The sequence below is a fragment of the Heterodontus francisci genome, chromosome 10 (genome assembly GCF_036365525.1).
Source record: "Heterodontus francisci isolate sHetFra1 chromosome 10, sHetFra1.hap1, whole genome shotgun sequence".
Taxonomy (NCBI): Eukaryota; Metazoa; Chordata; class Chondrichthyes; order Heterodontiformes; family Heterodontidae; genus Heterodontus; species Heterodontus francisci.
The window spans coordinates 13,940,672-13,958,437 of NC_090380.1; the positions used below are offsets into that span (position 1 = coordinate 13,940,672).

General features: G+C 44.2%; 1 protein-coding gene across 8 annotated transcripts in view; it reads left to right on the plus strand.

The window, feature by feature from the left end:
- The window catches only part of LOC137374301 (pleckstrin homology-like domain family B member 1), a 505,821-nt gene extending 488,737 nt beyond the window's left edge, over positions 1 to 17,084 (plus strand). For all 8 annotated transcript variants that reach the window (XM_068040126.1, XM_068040127.1, XM_068040125.1 and 5 more), the window contains 4 exons: positions 896 to 1,042; positions 11,535 to 11,754; positions 13,466 to 13,551; positions 15,277 to 17,084. In XM_068040126.1, the coding sequence (XP_067896227.1) occupies positions 896 to 1,042; positions 11,535 to 11,754; positions 13,466 to 13,551; positions 15,277 to 15,417 (594 nt within the window). In that variant the 3' untranslated portion in view covers positions 15,418 to 17,084. The remainder of the gene's footprint in view (positions 1 to 895; positions 1,043 to 11,534; positions 11,755 to 13,465; positions 13,552 to 15,276) is intronic.
- Positions 17,085 to 17,766: the final 682 nt, after the last annotated feature.

A 17,766-nucleotide genomic window follows, 5' to 3' on the forward strand; every position in this document is an offset into this window, starting at 1 on the left:
TTATTGCTCTGATTGGTATTATTGCTCTGATTGGGATTGCTGTGATTGGGGTCAATGGTCTGGGAATTATTGCTCTGATTGGGGATTATTGCTCTGATTGGGATTATTGCTGTGATTGGGGTTATTGCTCTGATTGGGGATCATTTCTCTGATTGGGGATTATTTCTCTGATTGGGGTTTAATGATCTGGGAATTATTGCTCTGATTGGGGATTATTGCTGTGATTGGGATTATTGCTGTGATTGGGGTTATTGCTCTGATTGGGGATCATTTCTCTGATTGGGGATTATTTCTCTGATTGGGGGTTAATGATCTGGGAATTATTGCTCTGATTGGGGATTCTTGCTCTGATTGGGATTATTGCTGTGATTGGGGTTATTGCTCTGATTGGGGATCATTTCTCTGATTGGGGATTATTTCTCTGATTGGGGGTTAATGATCTGGGAATTATTGCTCTGATTGGGGATTATTGCTCTGATTGGGTCATTCTCTGATTGCGGATTATTTCTCTGATTGGGGGTTAATGATCTGGGAATTATTGCTGTGATTGGGGGTTAATGCTCTGATTGGGATTATTGCTCTGATTGGGGATTATTGCTCTGATTGGTTCATTGCTCTGATTGGGGAATATTTCTCTGATTGGGGTTACTGCTGTGATTGGGGGTTATGAAAGGGCCCAACATGTCCCTGATGTGACGGGGGTAAATTATCATCCCTGATGGGGAATGATGCATGTTGGTAGTGGAGGGTGCTTAACAGGGTTGGTTAATTTTGCAGTGAATCACTCGTTCCATCTTGCTGGCGTTTATTTTTGCATTTTATAATTTGTTTCTTGGGACAAGGCTAATCCTTTGTGCAATAATAGTGTAAATTAAAATGATGTTTTGTGATTGAGGAGAGGGAAATGGAAGCCAAGAAACAGGCTCTGGAGGAGGAGAGGAGTCGCAGGGAGCAGCTGGAGAGGAGATTACAGGAGGAGACAGAACGCAGACAGCAGCTCATTGAAAAGGAAGTTAAAATGCGAGAGAAACAGCGATCACAGGTAATTAAAATACACGAAGGCTGTTTAAACTCTAACCCGGGGAGCTCGCAGTTCCCAACCTCAACTGCCCATCCCTCGGAGCTGTGTTTTTTGTTTGTTCTCTTAGATTCTGTGGAGCTGGAGGTTTGGAAATGGTTGATCTTAGACTGTTGCTAACTCTCCAATTGCAACCCCCAGGTTGTCCGCAGCTTGAGATATTAGGAATTAATGGGGACCGAGTTTGAAGGTCACCGGCCTAAGATTTCACAGGGCTTTCGGCTGGCTCCTGTCGCTAGGCTGAGGTTGGGGCTGGGGCTGGGCTGGGTGTTTCCTGGACTGGAACCTGCTCTTAAACTCCATCCAAGGGGATGCCCTGTTTTTGCATCCTCATTGGGATCCCAGTGTGAGTCTGGAGGATGACACACCCTGGTGAGATGAAGTGTCCACAATGGATGTCACCAGGGCTGGGTGTGATGGGGATATTTGTGGTTAGGGGCGTGGATTGCACCTCTGAAGAAAAGGGATTTGTAAAAGACAAACTGTGTGTTTATTATCAGTCCCCTATGAGGACGGTGAGTGCTGGAATAGCAGGCTGTTGATACCCAGCTCTCGCTCTCTACCTCCTATCTTAACCCCTCCACTGCCCCTGTGCTGTCACGCTGCCTGCCAACATCTGCTCTTGGATGAGCTGTTAATTCCTCCAGTTAAATGTCGGGAAGCTGCAAGCCATCGTCTTCAACCCTCGCCTCAAACTCCATTCCCTGGCCACTGACTCCATTCCTCTCACTGGCCACTGGCTGAGACTGGACCAGTCTATTTGCGACCTTTCTGTCATATTTGACTCTGAGCCCCCATATCCTCTCCATCACCAAGAGCTCCTACTTTCCCCGTAATGTCTCCCGACTCTGTCCCTGCCTCAGCTCATCTGCTGCTGAAACCCTCATCCATGCCTTAGTTACCTCTCGACTTGACTATTCCAATATTCTCCTGGCCGGTCTCCCATCTTCCACCCTCCCCAAAACTGCAGCTCCTCTAAAACTCTGCTGCCCGACTTCTAACATGCACCAAGAACCGTTCACCCAACTCCACTGACCTACACTGACTCCTGGTCCAGTAACGCCTTGATTTTAAGATTCTCATCCTCGTTTTCAAATCCTCCATGGCCTCGCCCTTACCTATCTCTCCAGCCCTCCAACCCTCTAACTGGGTCAGAGGACAGTTGCAGCCATCTTCGATAACATCAATTAGTTTTCTGGGTTTCTCGGTCATTTGGTAACCAAAACTAATACTGTATTAAACAGGGCCTCTTTTATATCTACATTGGATGTTAAAGCCATAGAAAGTGTACATCGTAGATTCATCAGGATGGTGCCAGGGATGGGAAATATAGTCCTGATGAGTGATTTGAGACACTGGAGCAGAGATTATTATGAAGGGTTTTGATAGTATGACTAGGAAGTTGGGAGTTGGTGATGAAAGTTCATCAATTTCAAATTGTCATTGAGAGTGAGGAGAGGGGTTAGAAGACATTTCTTTACACAGAGAGTTGTTGGAGCAAGAACTACCGGGAATGGTTGAGGCAGAGACCATTATATCTTTTCAGGGAACACTGGATAAATATTTGAAGAAGCAGAAGATACAGGGTTATGGGGGGAGAGAGAGAAAGAAACAATGGGTTTAGTTTTGGATTGATACAGGGGAGAGGAAAAAAGGAGAAAGACTTGCATTTATATAGCACCTTTCACAAACACCAGATGTTTCTAAGCACTTTACAATCAATGAAGTACTATTGTAATGTAGGAAACACAGCAAACAATGTGCACACAGCAAACGATGTGTTAATGACTAGATAACCCATTTTTGTGATGTTATCATGGAATACACCAGGAATAACTCCATCAGTACTACATGCAGTGTCAATCCAGATGTTTGTGTTGAAGGCCTGGAGTGGGTCTTTAACCCACAGCCTGCTGATTCAGAGGCAAGAGTACGACCAACGGAGCCACGGCTGATACCTAATTAGGATTGATACAGGGCTGTGGGGAGATGAGGGGCAGTGGGATTAGTTTTAGATTGATCTAGCAAAGAATCAGCACAACACAATGGGATGAACTGCTCCTCCTAAGAACACAGGAACAGAAGGAGGCTATTTAACCCCTTGAGCCTGTTCTGTCACTCAATGAGATCATCACTGATCTGTGACCTAACTCTATTTACCTGCCTATGTCTCTTATCTCTTAATACCATTGATTAGCAAAAATCTACTAATCCCAGATTTAAAATTAACAATTAATCTAGCATTAACTTCCGTTTGTAGAACATAGGAAATACGAGCAGGAGAAGCCATTCAGCGAGATCATGGCTGATCTTCCTGCACTATCCCCATATCCCTTGGTATCTTTAATATCAAGAAATCTATCAATTGCTGTCTTGAACATACTCAATGACTGAACTCGACAGTCCTCTGGGGTAGAGAATACCACAGATTTACCACCCTCTCAGTGAAGAAATTCCTCCTTATCTCCTTAAATGACCTATCTCTTATTCTGAAACTATATCCCCTGGTTCTAGAGTCCCCCACCCAGGCGAAACATCCTGCATCAACTCTGTTGAGCCCTCTAAGAATTTTGTATGTTTCAATGGGATCACGTCTCATTCTTCTAAACTCCAGAGAATACAGGCCCAGTCTCCTCAATCCCTCCTCATAGGACAATCCCTTCATCCCAGGAACCAGTCTGGTGAACCTTCGTTGCACTCCCTCTATGGCAGGTATATCGTTCCTTAGATGAGGAGACCAAAACTGTACACAATACTCCAGGTGTGGTCTCTCAAAGGCTCTATACAATTGCAGCAAGACTTCTTTACTGCTGTACTCAAATCCTCTTGTAATAAAGGCCAACATACCATTTGCCTTCCTAATTGCTTGCTGCACCTGCATGTTAACTTTCAGTCACTTATGAACAAGGATACCCTGGCCCTTAAGGATATTAACACTTTCCAATCTCTCACCATTTAAGAAATACTCTGCATTTCTGTTTTTCTTACCAAAGTGGGTAACTTCACATTTTCCACATTATATTCCATCTGCCATGTTCTTGCCCACTCACTTAGCCTGTCTAAATCCCCTTGAAGCCTCTTTGCATCCTCCTCACAACACACATTCCCACCTAGTTTTGTGTTATCAGCAAACTTGGAAATATTACATTTGGTCCCCACATCCAAATCATTAATATAGATTGTGAATAGCTGGGGCCCAAGCAATGGTGATACCCCACTAGTCACAGCCTGACAACCTGAAATTGATCTATTTATTCCTACTCTCTGTTTTCTGGAAGTGAGTTCCAAACTTCTACCACTGTTTGTGTGTAGAAATGTTTCCTAATGTCACTCTTGAAAGGTTGGCTCTAACCTTTAGGATATGTTCTATAGTTTTAGACTCCCCAACGAGCGGAAATAGTTTCTAGCTACCCTGCAAGTTCCCCTTAATGCCATAAAGTCATAGCAACTTAGAAGTCCCACACCTTCACTTTTTGTCCATCACCCAGTAAGTTCATCATCCTCAAATACTGTCCAACTCTCTTTTCAAATCATTGTTGGAATCACCTTCCACCACTTTTTCAGGTCGAGCTTTCCGAATCCAAACAATTCTCTGAATGATCTATTTCTCCTCATCTCCCATCTGGATTTTTTGTCAATGATTTTAGATCCAGGACCTCTGGTTATTGACCCACTCACCAGAGGGAATAGCTTTTCTCTATCAGAGTCTCAATTCATCTTGAAAACCTCTATTAGGTCACCTCTTAATCTTCTCTTCCAAGTGGAACAGTCCTCACTTTTCCAACCTCTCCTCATGACTGAAGTCCCTCATCCCTGGCACATCCTGATAAACAGTCTCCACACCCTTTCTAAGGCCTTTACAACCTTCCTGAAGTGTGGTGCCCAGAATTGTCCACAATACTCCAGTGATTTATAACGTTTCAGTATGATCTCTTTGCTTTGATATTCTTCGTCTCTATTTATAAACCCAAGTAACCAATATGCTTTTATAACCACCTTATCAACTACTGCTCATCTACACTTATCAAAATCATGCCGTTAATAGTATACTGTCTTTCAATATTAGTCCTTCCAAAGTACAAAACATCACACTTCTCCACATTGCACTCCATCTGCTGTGCTTCTGCCCATTTCACCATCCTGTCTATATCATCCTGAAGTCTACAACTATCCTCATCACTAGCTCCTACTTTGCCAAGTTTTGTGTCGTCTGCAAACTTAATGCTGAAAAGAATAATGGATGCAAAACAAACTCTTGGGGAACACCCTGTAAACCACCTCCAGACTGCAAGACATCCATCCATCACTACTCTCTGCTTCCTATCACTGAGCTAATTTCGTATCCATAACTGCCACTTTCTCCTTAATTCCCTGGGCTACCATCTTCTATACAAGCCCTGGCAGCATCTGTGGAGAGAGAAGCTAGAGTTGACATTTTAGGTCTGTGACCTTTCATCAGATGAAAGGTCACGGACTTGAAACGTTAGCTCTGCTTGTCTCGCCACAGATGCTGCCAGACCTGCTGAGTATTTCCAGCACTTTTTGTTTTTAGTTCAGATTTCCAGCATCTGCAGTATTTTGCTTTTATTCTATACAAGCCTCCTGTGTGGCACTTCGAATTCCTTCCGAAAGTCCATATATGCAACATCTACTGCATTACCTTGATAAATCCTGTTACCTCATCAAAAAATTCAATTGAGTTAGCTACAACTTGCCTTGAACAAATCCATGCTGGCTCTCCTTGATTAACCCATGGCTTTCCAAATGAAAATTTATTTTGTCCCTGATTAAGGATTCTAATAATTTCCCCATTACCAATGATAGGCTGACTGGCCTGTAGTTTCCTGGTTTATCCCTCTGCCCTTTCCTGAATAGTGGGTTAACATTAGAAACCCTCCAGTCCTCAGGCATTACTCCTGTATCCAATGTGGATTGAAAGATTGTGACCAATACCTCTGCTGTTTCTACCTTTGCTTCTTTCAGCAGTATAGGATGCATTCCATCTGGACCAGGTGACTTACCAACTTTCAGTAGAGTCATAGAGTCATTAGAGCACAGAAGGAGGCCATTTGGCCCATTGGATCCATGCCAGCTGTCTGTAGAACAATCGAGTCAGTCCCACTCCCCCGCTCTATCCCCATAGCCCTACAAGTATATTTCCCTCAAGTGCCCATCCAATTTCCTTTTGAAATCATTCATTGTTTCTGCTTCCACCACCCTTGTAGGTAGTGAGTTCCAGGTCATTACCACACACTGTGTAAAAAAGTTCTTCCTCACACTCCCCCTGCATCTCTTGCCCAAAATCTGTCATAATCTTGTACGCCTCTATCAACTCTCCCCTCAATCCCCTTTGCTCCAAGGAAAACAACTCCAGCTTCTCCAACCTAACCTCATAGCTAAAATCCCTCAGTCCTGGAACCATTCTTGTAAATCTCCTCTGCACCCTCTCAAGGACCCTCATGTTCTCCCTAAAGTGTGGTGACCAATGCTCTAGTTGGGGCCTAACCAGAGCTTTATAAAGGTTCAGCTTAACTTCCCTGCTTTTGTACTCAATGCCTCTATTTATGAAGCCCAAGATCCTAGATGCTTTACTAACCACTTTCTCAGTATGTCCTGCCACCTTCAAAGATCAATGCACAAGCACCCCCAGGTCCCTCTGGTTCCTGAACACTCTTGAGAACTGTGCCATATAGTCTTTATTGCCTCTCCCTATCCCTGCTGCCAAAATACATCACCTCACAATTCTCTGTATTAAATTACATCTGCCACCTGTCTGCCCATTCTGCTAGCCAATCAATGTCCTGTTGCTGTTGATTGGTACTGCCCTGTTTGCCGCACCTCCAAGTTTGGTACCACGGAAATTATTTAAATTTAATTCCGTATTCCAAGATCCAAGTTAAAGCAGAGGTCCTAGCAGTGTCCCTTGGGGAACATCACTGTCTACCATCCTCCAATCTGAAAGATGACTTGCTGTTTTCTGTTCTTGAGCCAATTTGTTTATCCAAGCTGACACTGACCCTCCTATTCCATGAACCTCAAATTTGTTAACCAGCCTTTTATGTGGTACTTTATCAAACACTTTCTTAAAATCCATATAGACAATATCCACCGCTTTCCTTTCATCAACCTTCCCTGTTATTTCATCAAAAAATTCAGTTAGATTAGTCAAGTACGATCTGCCTTTTACAAATCTGTGCTGGCTATCTTTAATTACTCGAACCTCTCCAAATACCTGTTGATTTTTGCCTGATTATTGTTTCTAAAACCTTACCCACCGTAGATATTAAACTGATTGGCCTGTAGTTTCTAGACCCTTTCTTGAATAAGGGTGTTACATTTGCCACTGTCCAATCCTCTGGCACCTCCCCCGTATCAAGGAAAGATTAGCAGATTATGACGAGCCCTTCCACTATCTCCACTCCCACTTCCTTTAGCAACCTGGGATGAAAGCCATCTGGACCAGGTGACTTAGCCACTCTAAGCATAGCCAGCCTTTCCAGTACATCCTGCCTATTAACACTATTACCTCCGTTACCTCTACCATCACCACTTCTTCTGATATTTTGTCAGCATCCTCTTAGTAAACACCGATATAAAGTACTGATTATGTAATCTGGCCTTGCCCTTTGCCTAAGCATATATTGCCCTCTTTGTCCCGAATAGACCCCCCCCCCCAGCCTCTTATTGCCCTTACTATTTACATGTTGGTAGAAGATTTTTGTGTTCCCTTTTATGTTAACTGCCATTCTATTCTCATATTCTCTCTTTGCCAGTCTTACTTTCCTCTTCACTTCCTCTCAACTTATTGTATTTGACCTGGTTCTCACTTGAAGAATTCACCTGACACACATCATACACCATCTTTCTTTGTTTCATCATATCTGTATATCCATCGTCATCCAAGGAGACCTGGCTTTGGTTCCCCTACCTTTCACCCTTGTTGGAATGTGTCTAGCCTGTACCTGAAGCATCATCTCATTAAAGATCACCCATTGTTCCGTTACAGTTTCTCCTGTCAATCTTTAGGTCCAGTTAATCCTGGCTTGATTCTTTCTCATTGAACTGATATTAGCCCTGTTCTAATTTAGAAGTTCTACTTTAGATTGTTCCTTGCTCTTCTCCATTGTTTATCTAAATCTTATGATACAATGATCGCTCTTACCCAAGTGCTCCCCCACAGATACTTGGTCCACTTCGCCCATCTCTTTTCCCAGCACCAGATCCAGCAATGCCTCCTTCCTAGTTGGACTGAGAACATACTGATCAAGGAAGTTCTCTGAACACATTTCAGAAATTCCTCCCCCTCCTGACCCTTTACTCTAACATTATCCCAATATCACCACTCTATAGTTCCTAAACATCCCTGTGATTTCCCTGCAGATTTTCTCCTCTATCTCTCCCTTGCAGTATTTGGAGGCCTATTGAATACCCCCAGCAGCGTGATCATACCCTTTTTGCTTTTCAACTCTAGCCAAATAGATTCTGTCTTCGTCTCATCAAGCCATCCTCTCTTTCCAACTCTACAATGTCTTCCCTAATCAGTACTGCCACCCCTCCTCCCTATTTTCCTTCCCTATCTTTTCTGATCACTTTGTATCCTTGAATTTTAAATTGAATATTGAATATTATCCTCACCATTTTTAAGCCACGTTTCCATTATTGCCACTACATCATAATCCCCTGCTGCTATTTGTGTTTGCGACTCATCAACTTTATTCGTCACACTTTGTGTGTTTACATGCATGCATTGCAATCCTGTCTTTGTGTTCCTCGTAGTCCTTCCTAGTCTGCTCCGATCTAATATGGTACTGCTTCCTTCTTTAGTACTATCCAACTGTCTGACTCCTTTACGCACCTTATTCTTCTTTTCTACTTCTATATGCTGGTGCCCACCCCCCGCTAATATAGTTTAAACCCTCCCCAACCACACTAATGAACCTCCCCGTGAGCACATTTATACCAGTCCTGTTGAATCGCAATCTGCCCCTTTTGAATAGGTGCCTCCTGCCCCAAAACTGGTTCAAATGTCCCAAGAATCTGAAGCTCTCCCTCCTGCACCATTCCTTCCTATCTTCCTATTTCTACTCTCACTAGCGTGTGGCACTGGGAGTAATCCAGAAATTACTTACTAGCTTTGAGGTCCTACTTTGTAACTTTCTCCCTAGCTCCTGAGAATTTCACCATAGGACCTCAGTACCTGCTGTCTGTATGTTGTTGGTACTGATGTCTACCACTTCTGGCTCATTCCCAGGACTCATGATGACAGTCACAGAAATGCCTGCCTGTCCCCTTAACTGTGGAATCTCTGATAACAACTGCATTTCTACTCTTTGCTATTCCTTTCTGTGCAGTCCTTTGCCCATTGGTTCCATGGTCTGGACTTCACTCCTTCAAGGTGTCACTCCCAGCAATCTCTAAAGCTGAGTACTGGTTTGAGAGTGGCATACACCCCAAAGACTCCTGCCTCTTTATACAGTAATGATTATCTTTTTTGTATGTCTTCTCTATCTATTACTATCCTGTCCATAACTTCCCTCTATTTTAGTGTAACCTTCACATCATCCACTTCCCTTGTTCAGACAGATGCAAAGTACTCATTTAATACTTTAACCATGTCCTCTGCCTCTATGTGAAGATTTCCGTTTGGGTCCTTAATAGGCCCAACCTTTTCCCTAGCTAACCGCTTATTCATTATATGTTTCTAAAATGATTTAGGGTTTAATTTAATGTTGCATACTAATATTTTCTCATAACCTCTGTTTGCCTCCTGTATTAACTTTTTGAATTCCTTCCTGTACTTCCCATGATCTTTCTGGTTGTTTTAACTGAAGCTTGCTCCTGATATTGGTCATAAGCCTCCTTTTATTGTTTTATTTTAATTTCTGTTTCCTTTGTCATCCAGGGTACATCAGCTTTGGTTGCTCTACCCTTTCTCCACAAAGGAATATGTACCTGAACATTTGCCTGAATTCTGCCCCTCCCCCCTTCACCCCCAACCCTATTGCTCTGTTATTGCTTGTCCATGGAATCAGCTTTTCCAATCTACCTGTGCTAGATCCCTTCCTTAAATCACTGAAATTAGCTCTTCCCCAGTTGGGTATTTTTACCTTGGCTACTTTCTAATCTCTTTCCGTAATTACTCTAAACTGAATTATGTTGTGGTCAGTGTTAGCTAGATGCTCTCCCACTGTAACACGCTCCACTTGCTCTACTTGGTTTCCCAGAACCGGATCCAACACTGCTTCCTTCCTCGTTGGGCTCGAGACATATTGATGGAGAAAGTGCTCCTGTACACATTGCAGAAATTCCTCTCCTTCCCCACCCTTAGCCCCATGTTTTTCCCAGTCTCCATTAGGGTCACTAAAGTCTCCTAATATTACTATGTTTCTTACACGCCTTTGCAATTTGCCAATAAATTTGCTCTTCTGTTTCCTTCTCACACTTTATTAACAAACTCTTTATAAAACAAACTCTGAATAATGTCACAGCTCCCCCTCTGTTCCTCAACTCAACCCAAATAGATTTAGACCTTGAACCATCTATTATATCCTTTTTATTTAGAACTGTAACATCATCCCTAATCAATGCTGCCATGGCCCCTCTTCTCTTCTCTTCTCTTCTCTTCTCTTCTCTTCTCTTCTCTTCTCTTCTCTTCTCTTCTCTTCTCTTCTCTATCCTTCATGAATACTTGGTAACCAGGAATCGTCCTTTAATCTCATTTCTGCTCCTATTTGATATTTTTTGTTTCCTCTCCCCCTGCCAAAATATCTTGAAAACTTCGATCAAATCTTCTCTCACCTTCTAAATTCCAGTGACTACAACCCTAGTTTGTGTAATCTCTCCTCGGAATTTAACCCTTGAATTCCAGGTATCATTCTGCTAAGTCTACGCTGGACTCCTTTGTTCCGTGTTGCAGCAATGGGAGTTTGGGAGGAGTTGGAGGAAAGCCCTGCAAAGCTGTTCAAATGTTAGCAGTTTGCCGTAAGTGATCGATAAACCTGCAGTTTCTGTTGAGCAGCAGAGTGTGTCCAATCCAGCAAATTAAAACAAGTAAAAGCAACAGCAAGCAGCCTGCACAAAATGCAGGCAAGGCAAGAAATTGTTTGTGCATTAACTCACCGAGATATCTGCCCTTCCCTAATTCTGGCCTATTGCGTATCTCCAATTTTAATTGCTCAACCACTGGTGGCCATGCCTGCAGCTCTCTGGGCCCTAAACTCTGCAATTCCCTCCCTAAACCTCTCTGACTCTCTACCTCCCGTTCCTCCAATCTGTAAAACCAACCTTTTTGACCAAGCTTTTGGTCACCTCCTAATGTCTCCTTATTTTCTTTGTTACTGCCTTGGGACATATCACTATGTTAAAGGCACCCAATGAACACAGGTCGCCGTTGATCTAAAGGCACAGAGAATGAATGCAAATATCCACAGCTGGTTTTCTGATGTTGTGCTTGCAGGCCAGGCCCCTGACTCGCTACCTACCGGTCCGGAAGGAAGACTTTGACCTGCGAACTCACATTGAAGCAGCTGGCCACACGGTGGAGACCTGTTATCACGTGTCCCTTACTACGAAGACGTGTAGAGGGTTCTTGGTCAAAATGGGTGGCAAAATTAAAACCTGGAAGAAGCGCTGGTTTGTTTTCGATCGAACCAAGCGGACTCTGTCTTATTATGCAGGTAGGGGCACACTGCAACATTCTGCCATTGTTTGTACACTCCACTTGTAACGGAATCCACCTTATAGAATCTTCCAGCACAGAAGGAGACCATTCAGCCCATTTTCTCTTTGATAGAGCCCACTCCTCTTCCCTTTCCTCATTGGCTGGCAAAATGTTCCCCTTCTAGTGGTTAGCCCATTCCGTTTTGAAATTTATTCTTGAATCTGGTTCCACCACCCTTTCAGACAGTGCACTTCAGATCACAATAACTCACTGTAGCAAAATAAAAATGCTTTTCTGCAGGTCACCTCTGGTTCTTTTGTCAACCAACTTAAATTTGTGTCTTCAGGTTACTGATCCTTCTGCCACTGGAAATAGTTTCTTCTTCTTTACTCTATCAAAACACTTCATGACGTTAATCACCTCTATCAAGTCTGCCCTTAACCTACTCCGCTTTAAGAAGAGCAATTCCGGCTTCTCCAGTCTCTCCACGTAACTGAAGTCCCTCGTCCTTGGCCCATTCTAGTAAATCTCTTCTGCACCATCTCCAAGGCCTTGGCATCCTTCCTAAAGTGTGGTGCCCAGAATTGGAGTCAGTCACATTTTGTGGGACTGGGGTCACTAGTTGCCGGTTCATTCTCTGTGGAATTTGCGTGGCAATCCAGCACCTTCTCTGGTCACGTTCCTGGTGCCAGCCCAGAAATGACCTGCTGTGCCCGGTCCCGCCCGCCTCGCCCGGTCCTGCCCAAATCGCCCGGTCCCGCCCGCCTCGCCCTGTCTTCTCAGTGACAGCTGGCAGTTAGCAGGAGCTGAACTAGAAGCGATCCAGAAAAGTAAGTAAATAAAATTTTCTATTTGTTTCCTTGTGTTCTGCAGGTCCTGCTCAGAAACCTTGAGCTTCCCAGTCAGTCCAGGCCCTGCTTCCCTCCCCCCCCTCCTCCCCTGGAGACACATGTCCATTGACCATTGTCATCAGTGCCGGGACCACTCCCTGAGGTCTCTGATAACAGTTCCTACCATCCGAAGACCTGCTCACTCCCACCTAGTTTGGGCAGCATTCCCGTTGGATTCAGAAAGTATTCCATTCCCCCACCCCGGGTTTGGCCAGTGTTTCCCCCGCCGCCCCTGCCCAGCCCCCCCAGGATTTGGGCAGCAGGCCCCACCATCCAGGTTTCAGCCAGCATTCCCTCCACACCTGAGGTTTGGGCAGTGTTCCCCCATCCTTCCAGGCTCAAGCAGCATTCCGCCGTTTTCCCCTCACCCCCCGGGGTTTAGGTAGCATTCCCTCACTCCACCTGGTTCAGATAGCGATCCCCACCCGGAATTCAGGCAACATTTCCCCTCCCTCCTGGGCTCGGACTACATTCCTGCTGGGTTCAGCCAGTGTTTACCCCCACCCCCAGGTTCTTCCTGCATTCTCACTGTGTTCAGCCAGCATTTCCAAACACCTCCCCAACCGCACCCCCCCACCCCTCCCCCACTTCCCACCCCCTCTCAACCCCCCACAACCTCTCTCCGACCCCTACTCAGCCCCCCACCCTCTCCCCGAACCCCCACCCCCTCCCCGACCCCCTACCCCCTCCCCGGGTTGTCAGGGGGTGTGATGGTCGGGGGTGGGGGGGGGGGGGTGGTGTTTCACCTCCTCCTCAAACATTAGCTGGAGTTAAAACCCAAAGTGTTTCACTGTTAGAATTGCCAGCACTGATTAACCCATCTTTCTTTCTCTACAGATAAACATGAAACCAAATTAAAAGGAGTGATATATTTTCAAGCTATTGAGGAAGTCTATTATGATCACTTGAAGAGTGCCCACAAGGTACTGTGCCTTCTGTACTTTAATACAGTTTCGTCCAGTGTGAACTATCTGTGGCCAGTTGGGAATCCAGATGTCACTAGCTGCATTTTTGATTAGTAAATTAAAAATATGAGTATAGTCCCCACCGTGTAAACATCCTTGACTAAATGGGCGGTCACTTATATTGGCAAAAAGAGATAGCCATTAACCTCAATTTCAATGTTGCACCTTAAGAGCTGTTTATTTCAGGCTGAAACAGCTGTGACTACTCACTAGTTTACACCTTGTTTAAATGCATTGACTGCATGAAGAGGTCGAATTAAATAACACTTTGTAATGTTCAGTTCCCTTCTGTGTACTTAAAGGTCTTTTCATACCCTCTAAGTGGGAGGGAGTTACAGTTTGTACTGGGCACTGAGTGCAGTTTAAATAAAGCTGCATGTTAGACTGGAGCTGGAAAACAACTGGCCAAACAGTTGCTGCACAGAAGAAACATTCCTGTGATATAGTAGAGCACTGTAATGAGACTACCCCTATAATACCCAGCCTTCAAATATAGCAGGCACATCACATTCAAACCTGCTGGATGAGAGTGTGGGTCATTTCCCTTTCCCTGTCTAGCCGGCTGGATGAGAGTGTGGGCCATTTCTCTTTCCCTGTCTAGCCGGCTGGATGAGAGTGTGGGCCATTTCTCTTTCCCTGTCTAGCCGGCTGGATGAGAGTGTGGGCCATTTCCCTTTCCCTGTCTAGCCGGCTGGATGAGAGTGTGGGTCATTTCTCTTTCCCTGTCTAGCCGGCTGGATGAGAGTGTGGGTCATTTCTCTTTCCCTGTCTCGCCGGCTGGATGAGAGTGTGGGTCATTTCCCTTTCCCTGTCTAGCCGGCTGGATGAGAGTGTGGGTCATTTCCCTTTCCCTGTCTAGCCGGCTGAATGAGAGTGTGGATCATTTCTCTTTCCCTGTCTAGCCGGCTGGATGAGAGTGTGGGTCATTTCCCTTTCCCTGTCTAGCCGGCTGGATGAGAGTGTGGGTCATTTCTCTTTCCCTGTCTAGCCGGCCGGATGAGAGTGTGGGTCATTTCCCTTTCCCTGTCTAGCCGGCTGAATGAGAGTGTGGATCATTTCTCTTTCCCTGTCTAGCCGGCTGGATGAGAGTGTGGGTCATTTCTCTTTCCCTGTCTAGCCGGCTGGATGAGAGTGTGGGTCATTTCCCTTTCCCTGTCTAGCCGGCTGAATGAGAGTGTGGATCATTTCTCTTTCCCTGTCTAGCCGGCTGGATGAGAGTGTGGGTCATTTCCCTTTCCCTGTCTAGCCGGCTGGATGAGAGTGTGGGTCATTTCCCTTTCCCTGTCTAGCCGGCTGGATGAGAGTGTGGATCATTTCTCTTTCCCTGTCTAGCCGGCTGGATGAGAGTGTGGGTCATTTCTCTTTCCCTGTCTAGCCGGCTGAAGTGCAGCCTCTTTCAGTTTAAGCCAGTATCTCTTTAAAAACATTTGTTTAAAGGTCTCACTTTAAAGCATTGCCAGAAAACAAACCAGCAGAGTGATAGTGGGCTCAGTCAGATAGCTGCAGGATTCAGAAATGTGCTGACATGTAGAATGAACATCAAAGCACCAGGCTGCCCTGTCGAGGAAGAGGACAGTGAGATTCCTTTGGGATATTAGCTCAGTATAGATCTGTGTAATGTGGAAACATTGCAGAATGATAGTCATGTTAGTCATCATGCTTTGAACTTTGTCTTTGTTTCAGAGCCCCAACCCCCTGCTTACCTTCAGTGTAAAGACTCGAGACAGAATTTTTTACATGGTTGCCCCATCACCTGAGACCATGAGAATTTGGATGGATGTCATTGTGACAGGAGCTGAAGGTTATACTCAGTTCATGGTTTAAAGGAGGACTTCATATCATTGTAACCTCATTTTGCATGCAAAGTTTATATATATATATATATATATATATGTATGAAATGAGACTCTTTTGCCAGAAACCACTTTCATGGCTTCATCTATGTTATCTTGAAGGTTGTGACAATCAAACAGTTTTAATTATTAATAGTAGCAAATTATTTTAGATAAATTGGAGCAAGTTTCTGCCTTTAATTGATCTGATGCAGATGTTGGCATGTGAGTGTGTCTCAGTGCCCTGTACACATACCTAGGTCTGTGAGCCTGTCTCAGTGTCCGGAATATACACCCAGGTGTGTGAGTGTGTGTGTGTGTTTCAGTGTCCAGTATCCATGCCCAGGTGTGTGTGTGTGTCTCAGTGCCCAAATACACGCCAGGTACATGAGTGTGCCTCAGTGTCCTGGACACATGCCCAGGTGTGTGTGTGTCTCAGTGCCCAAATACACGCCAGGTATATGAGTGTGCCTCAGTGTCCTGGACACATGCCCAGGTGTGTGTGTGTCTCAGTGCCCAGAATACACACCCAGGTGTGTGAATGTGTGTTTCAGTGTCCAGTATCCATGCCCATGTGTGTGTGTGTGTGTGTCTCAGTGCTCGAATACACACCAGGTATGTGAATGTGCCTCAGTGTCTGGAATACATGCCCAGGTGTGAGAGGCCTTCTTTGGGGCACTAAAGATGAAAACCTACTTCAAAATGGACTGACAGATTTAGAAGGGGTCCCCTTGTCTATTTTTGATACAATATTAGATATTTATCTGGTCTACATTATACATCATAAAATCACGCTTATATTTTTCAATTCGTAACCCGCTTTTATGACGATAAATGGGGTTTGTGACAAAGATACAAAGGCCCATCGAAAGAAATTCCCAGTGTAAAACTAACAAGAATCTCTGTCAGTGCTGCATCCCGTGCTGTTTGGGTTTTGTTTTGTCCACTAAGATAGCACGTACGTTATTTCCCAAATTAAATGTATTTTATTTCAAAGTAATCAGCCAATTTTCAAAATGATATTTGTACTGTTAAAGATCAAGGTCAGTTGATGGGAGTTACTTTATAAATTGACTACCAGCACTGACACTGGAACCTCTGACAGGTGCTGAGGTTTCTCATGCCTCGTGGCCTCAGAAAATTGGTGCTAATGCATTAATTCCTCCCAATGTGAGTGTAACCAATGGAAGTGGCTGCTGCAAGCGCTGAGCAGGTCCAATTAGGCAGCACAGATCTCGGAGGCTTGGTGAGTTCAGAATATTTAAATAGGCCACAAAGGGTGAAAGGCACTCAAGGTGGGGAATCTCACTTTTAACTGTCTCAGTCAATTCTTGTAAAATGGACAAAGATTTGTGAGTAGGTTGCCATGTGTGTCAAGAAGATTTTATCTTAAAGTTATACAACAAACTCACTATTATCGCAATCAGCTTACTGTGGCTGCAGTTATTGGATTAGTCACTTTATCAGCTATCCTGTGTATGTGCATCTAAGTTCATTATTTATTCAGTATTATTTTAAAAGTATATGTAAGGATTACAACTATGTAAGGAATTTTATATGTTACACAATTTGGATTATTTTCCTATTTTAAATGTATTTGATATATGGTTGCATTATGCAAGGAATCTATAAGTTTGAATAAAAAATGAATATCTCCTCTATCTTGTGTATCATTTTATTTAGTTAAGGATCAGAATGTGCTGTAAAACATGCTGCTTTAAGTGATATTTTGTTGATTCTTTTAATATTCGATCTCAGGATGTGAGCATTGTTTGCAAAGCCCATTGTTCAGTTCCCATCCCTTCTTGTCCTCGAGAAGTTGGTGGTGTTCTGCCTTTGTTTTAAACTGCTGCAGGCCATGAGGTGTAGGTCCTCCCACACCTACGAGGGAGAGTGTGCCAGGATTTTAACGATGAAGGAACAGCGGTTATACGTCCAACTCAAAAAGGTGTGAGACTTGGAAGAGGAACCTGAAGGCCATGGTGTTCCCATACACCTGCTGCCCTTAACCTTCTGGGTGATGGAGGTCATAGGGAGGGAGGTGCTATTGAAGTAATCATGGTGAGATTTTTCAGTGGATCCTGTACATACTACAGCTAAGGTCAGTGGTGGTGGCAGTAGCTATTGAACCTAGTACTGTTAAATTCAAATATCTAAAGAGAGTGAAGATCTTTGCAAGACCAGTAAACTGCGACACCAGAATAGGCCTGGTGACAAATTATATTGTAGGCCATTCAGCCCCTTGAACCTGTTAGCCATTCAGTTCGATTATGGTTGATCTGTATCTTAATCCATTTACCTACCTTATCTCCATATCCCTTGATACCCTTACCTAACCAAT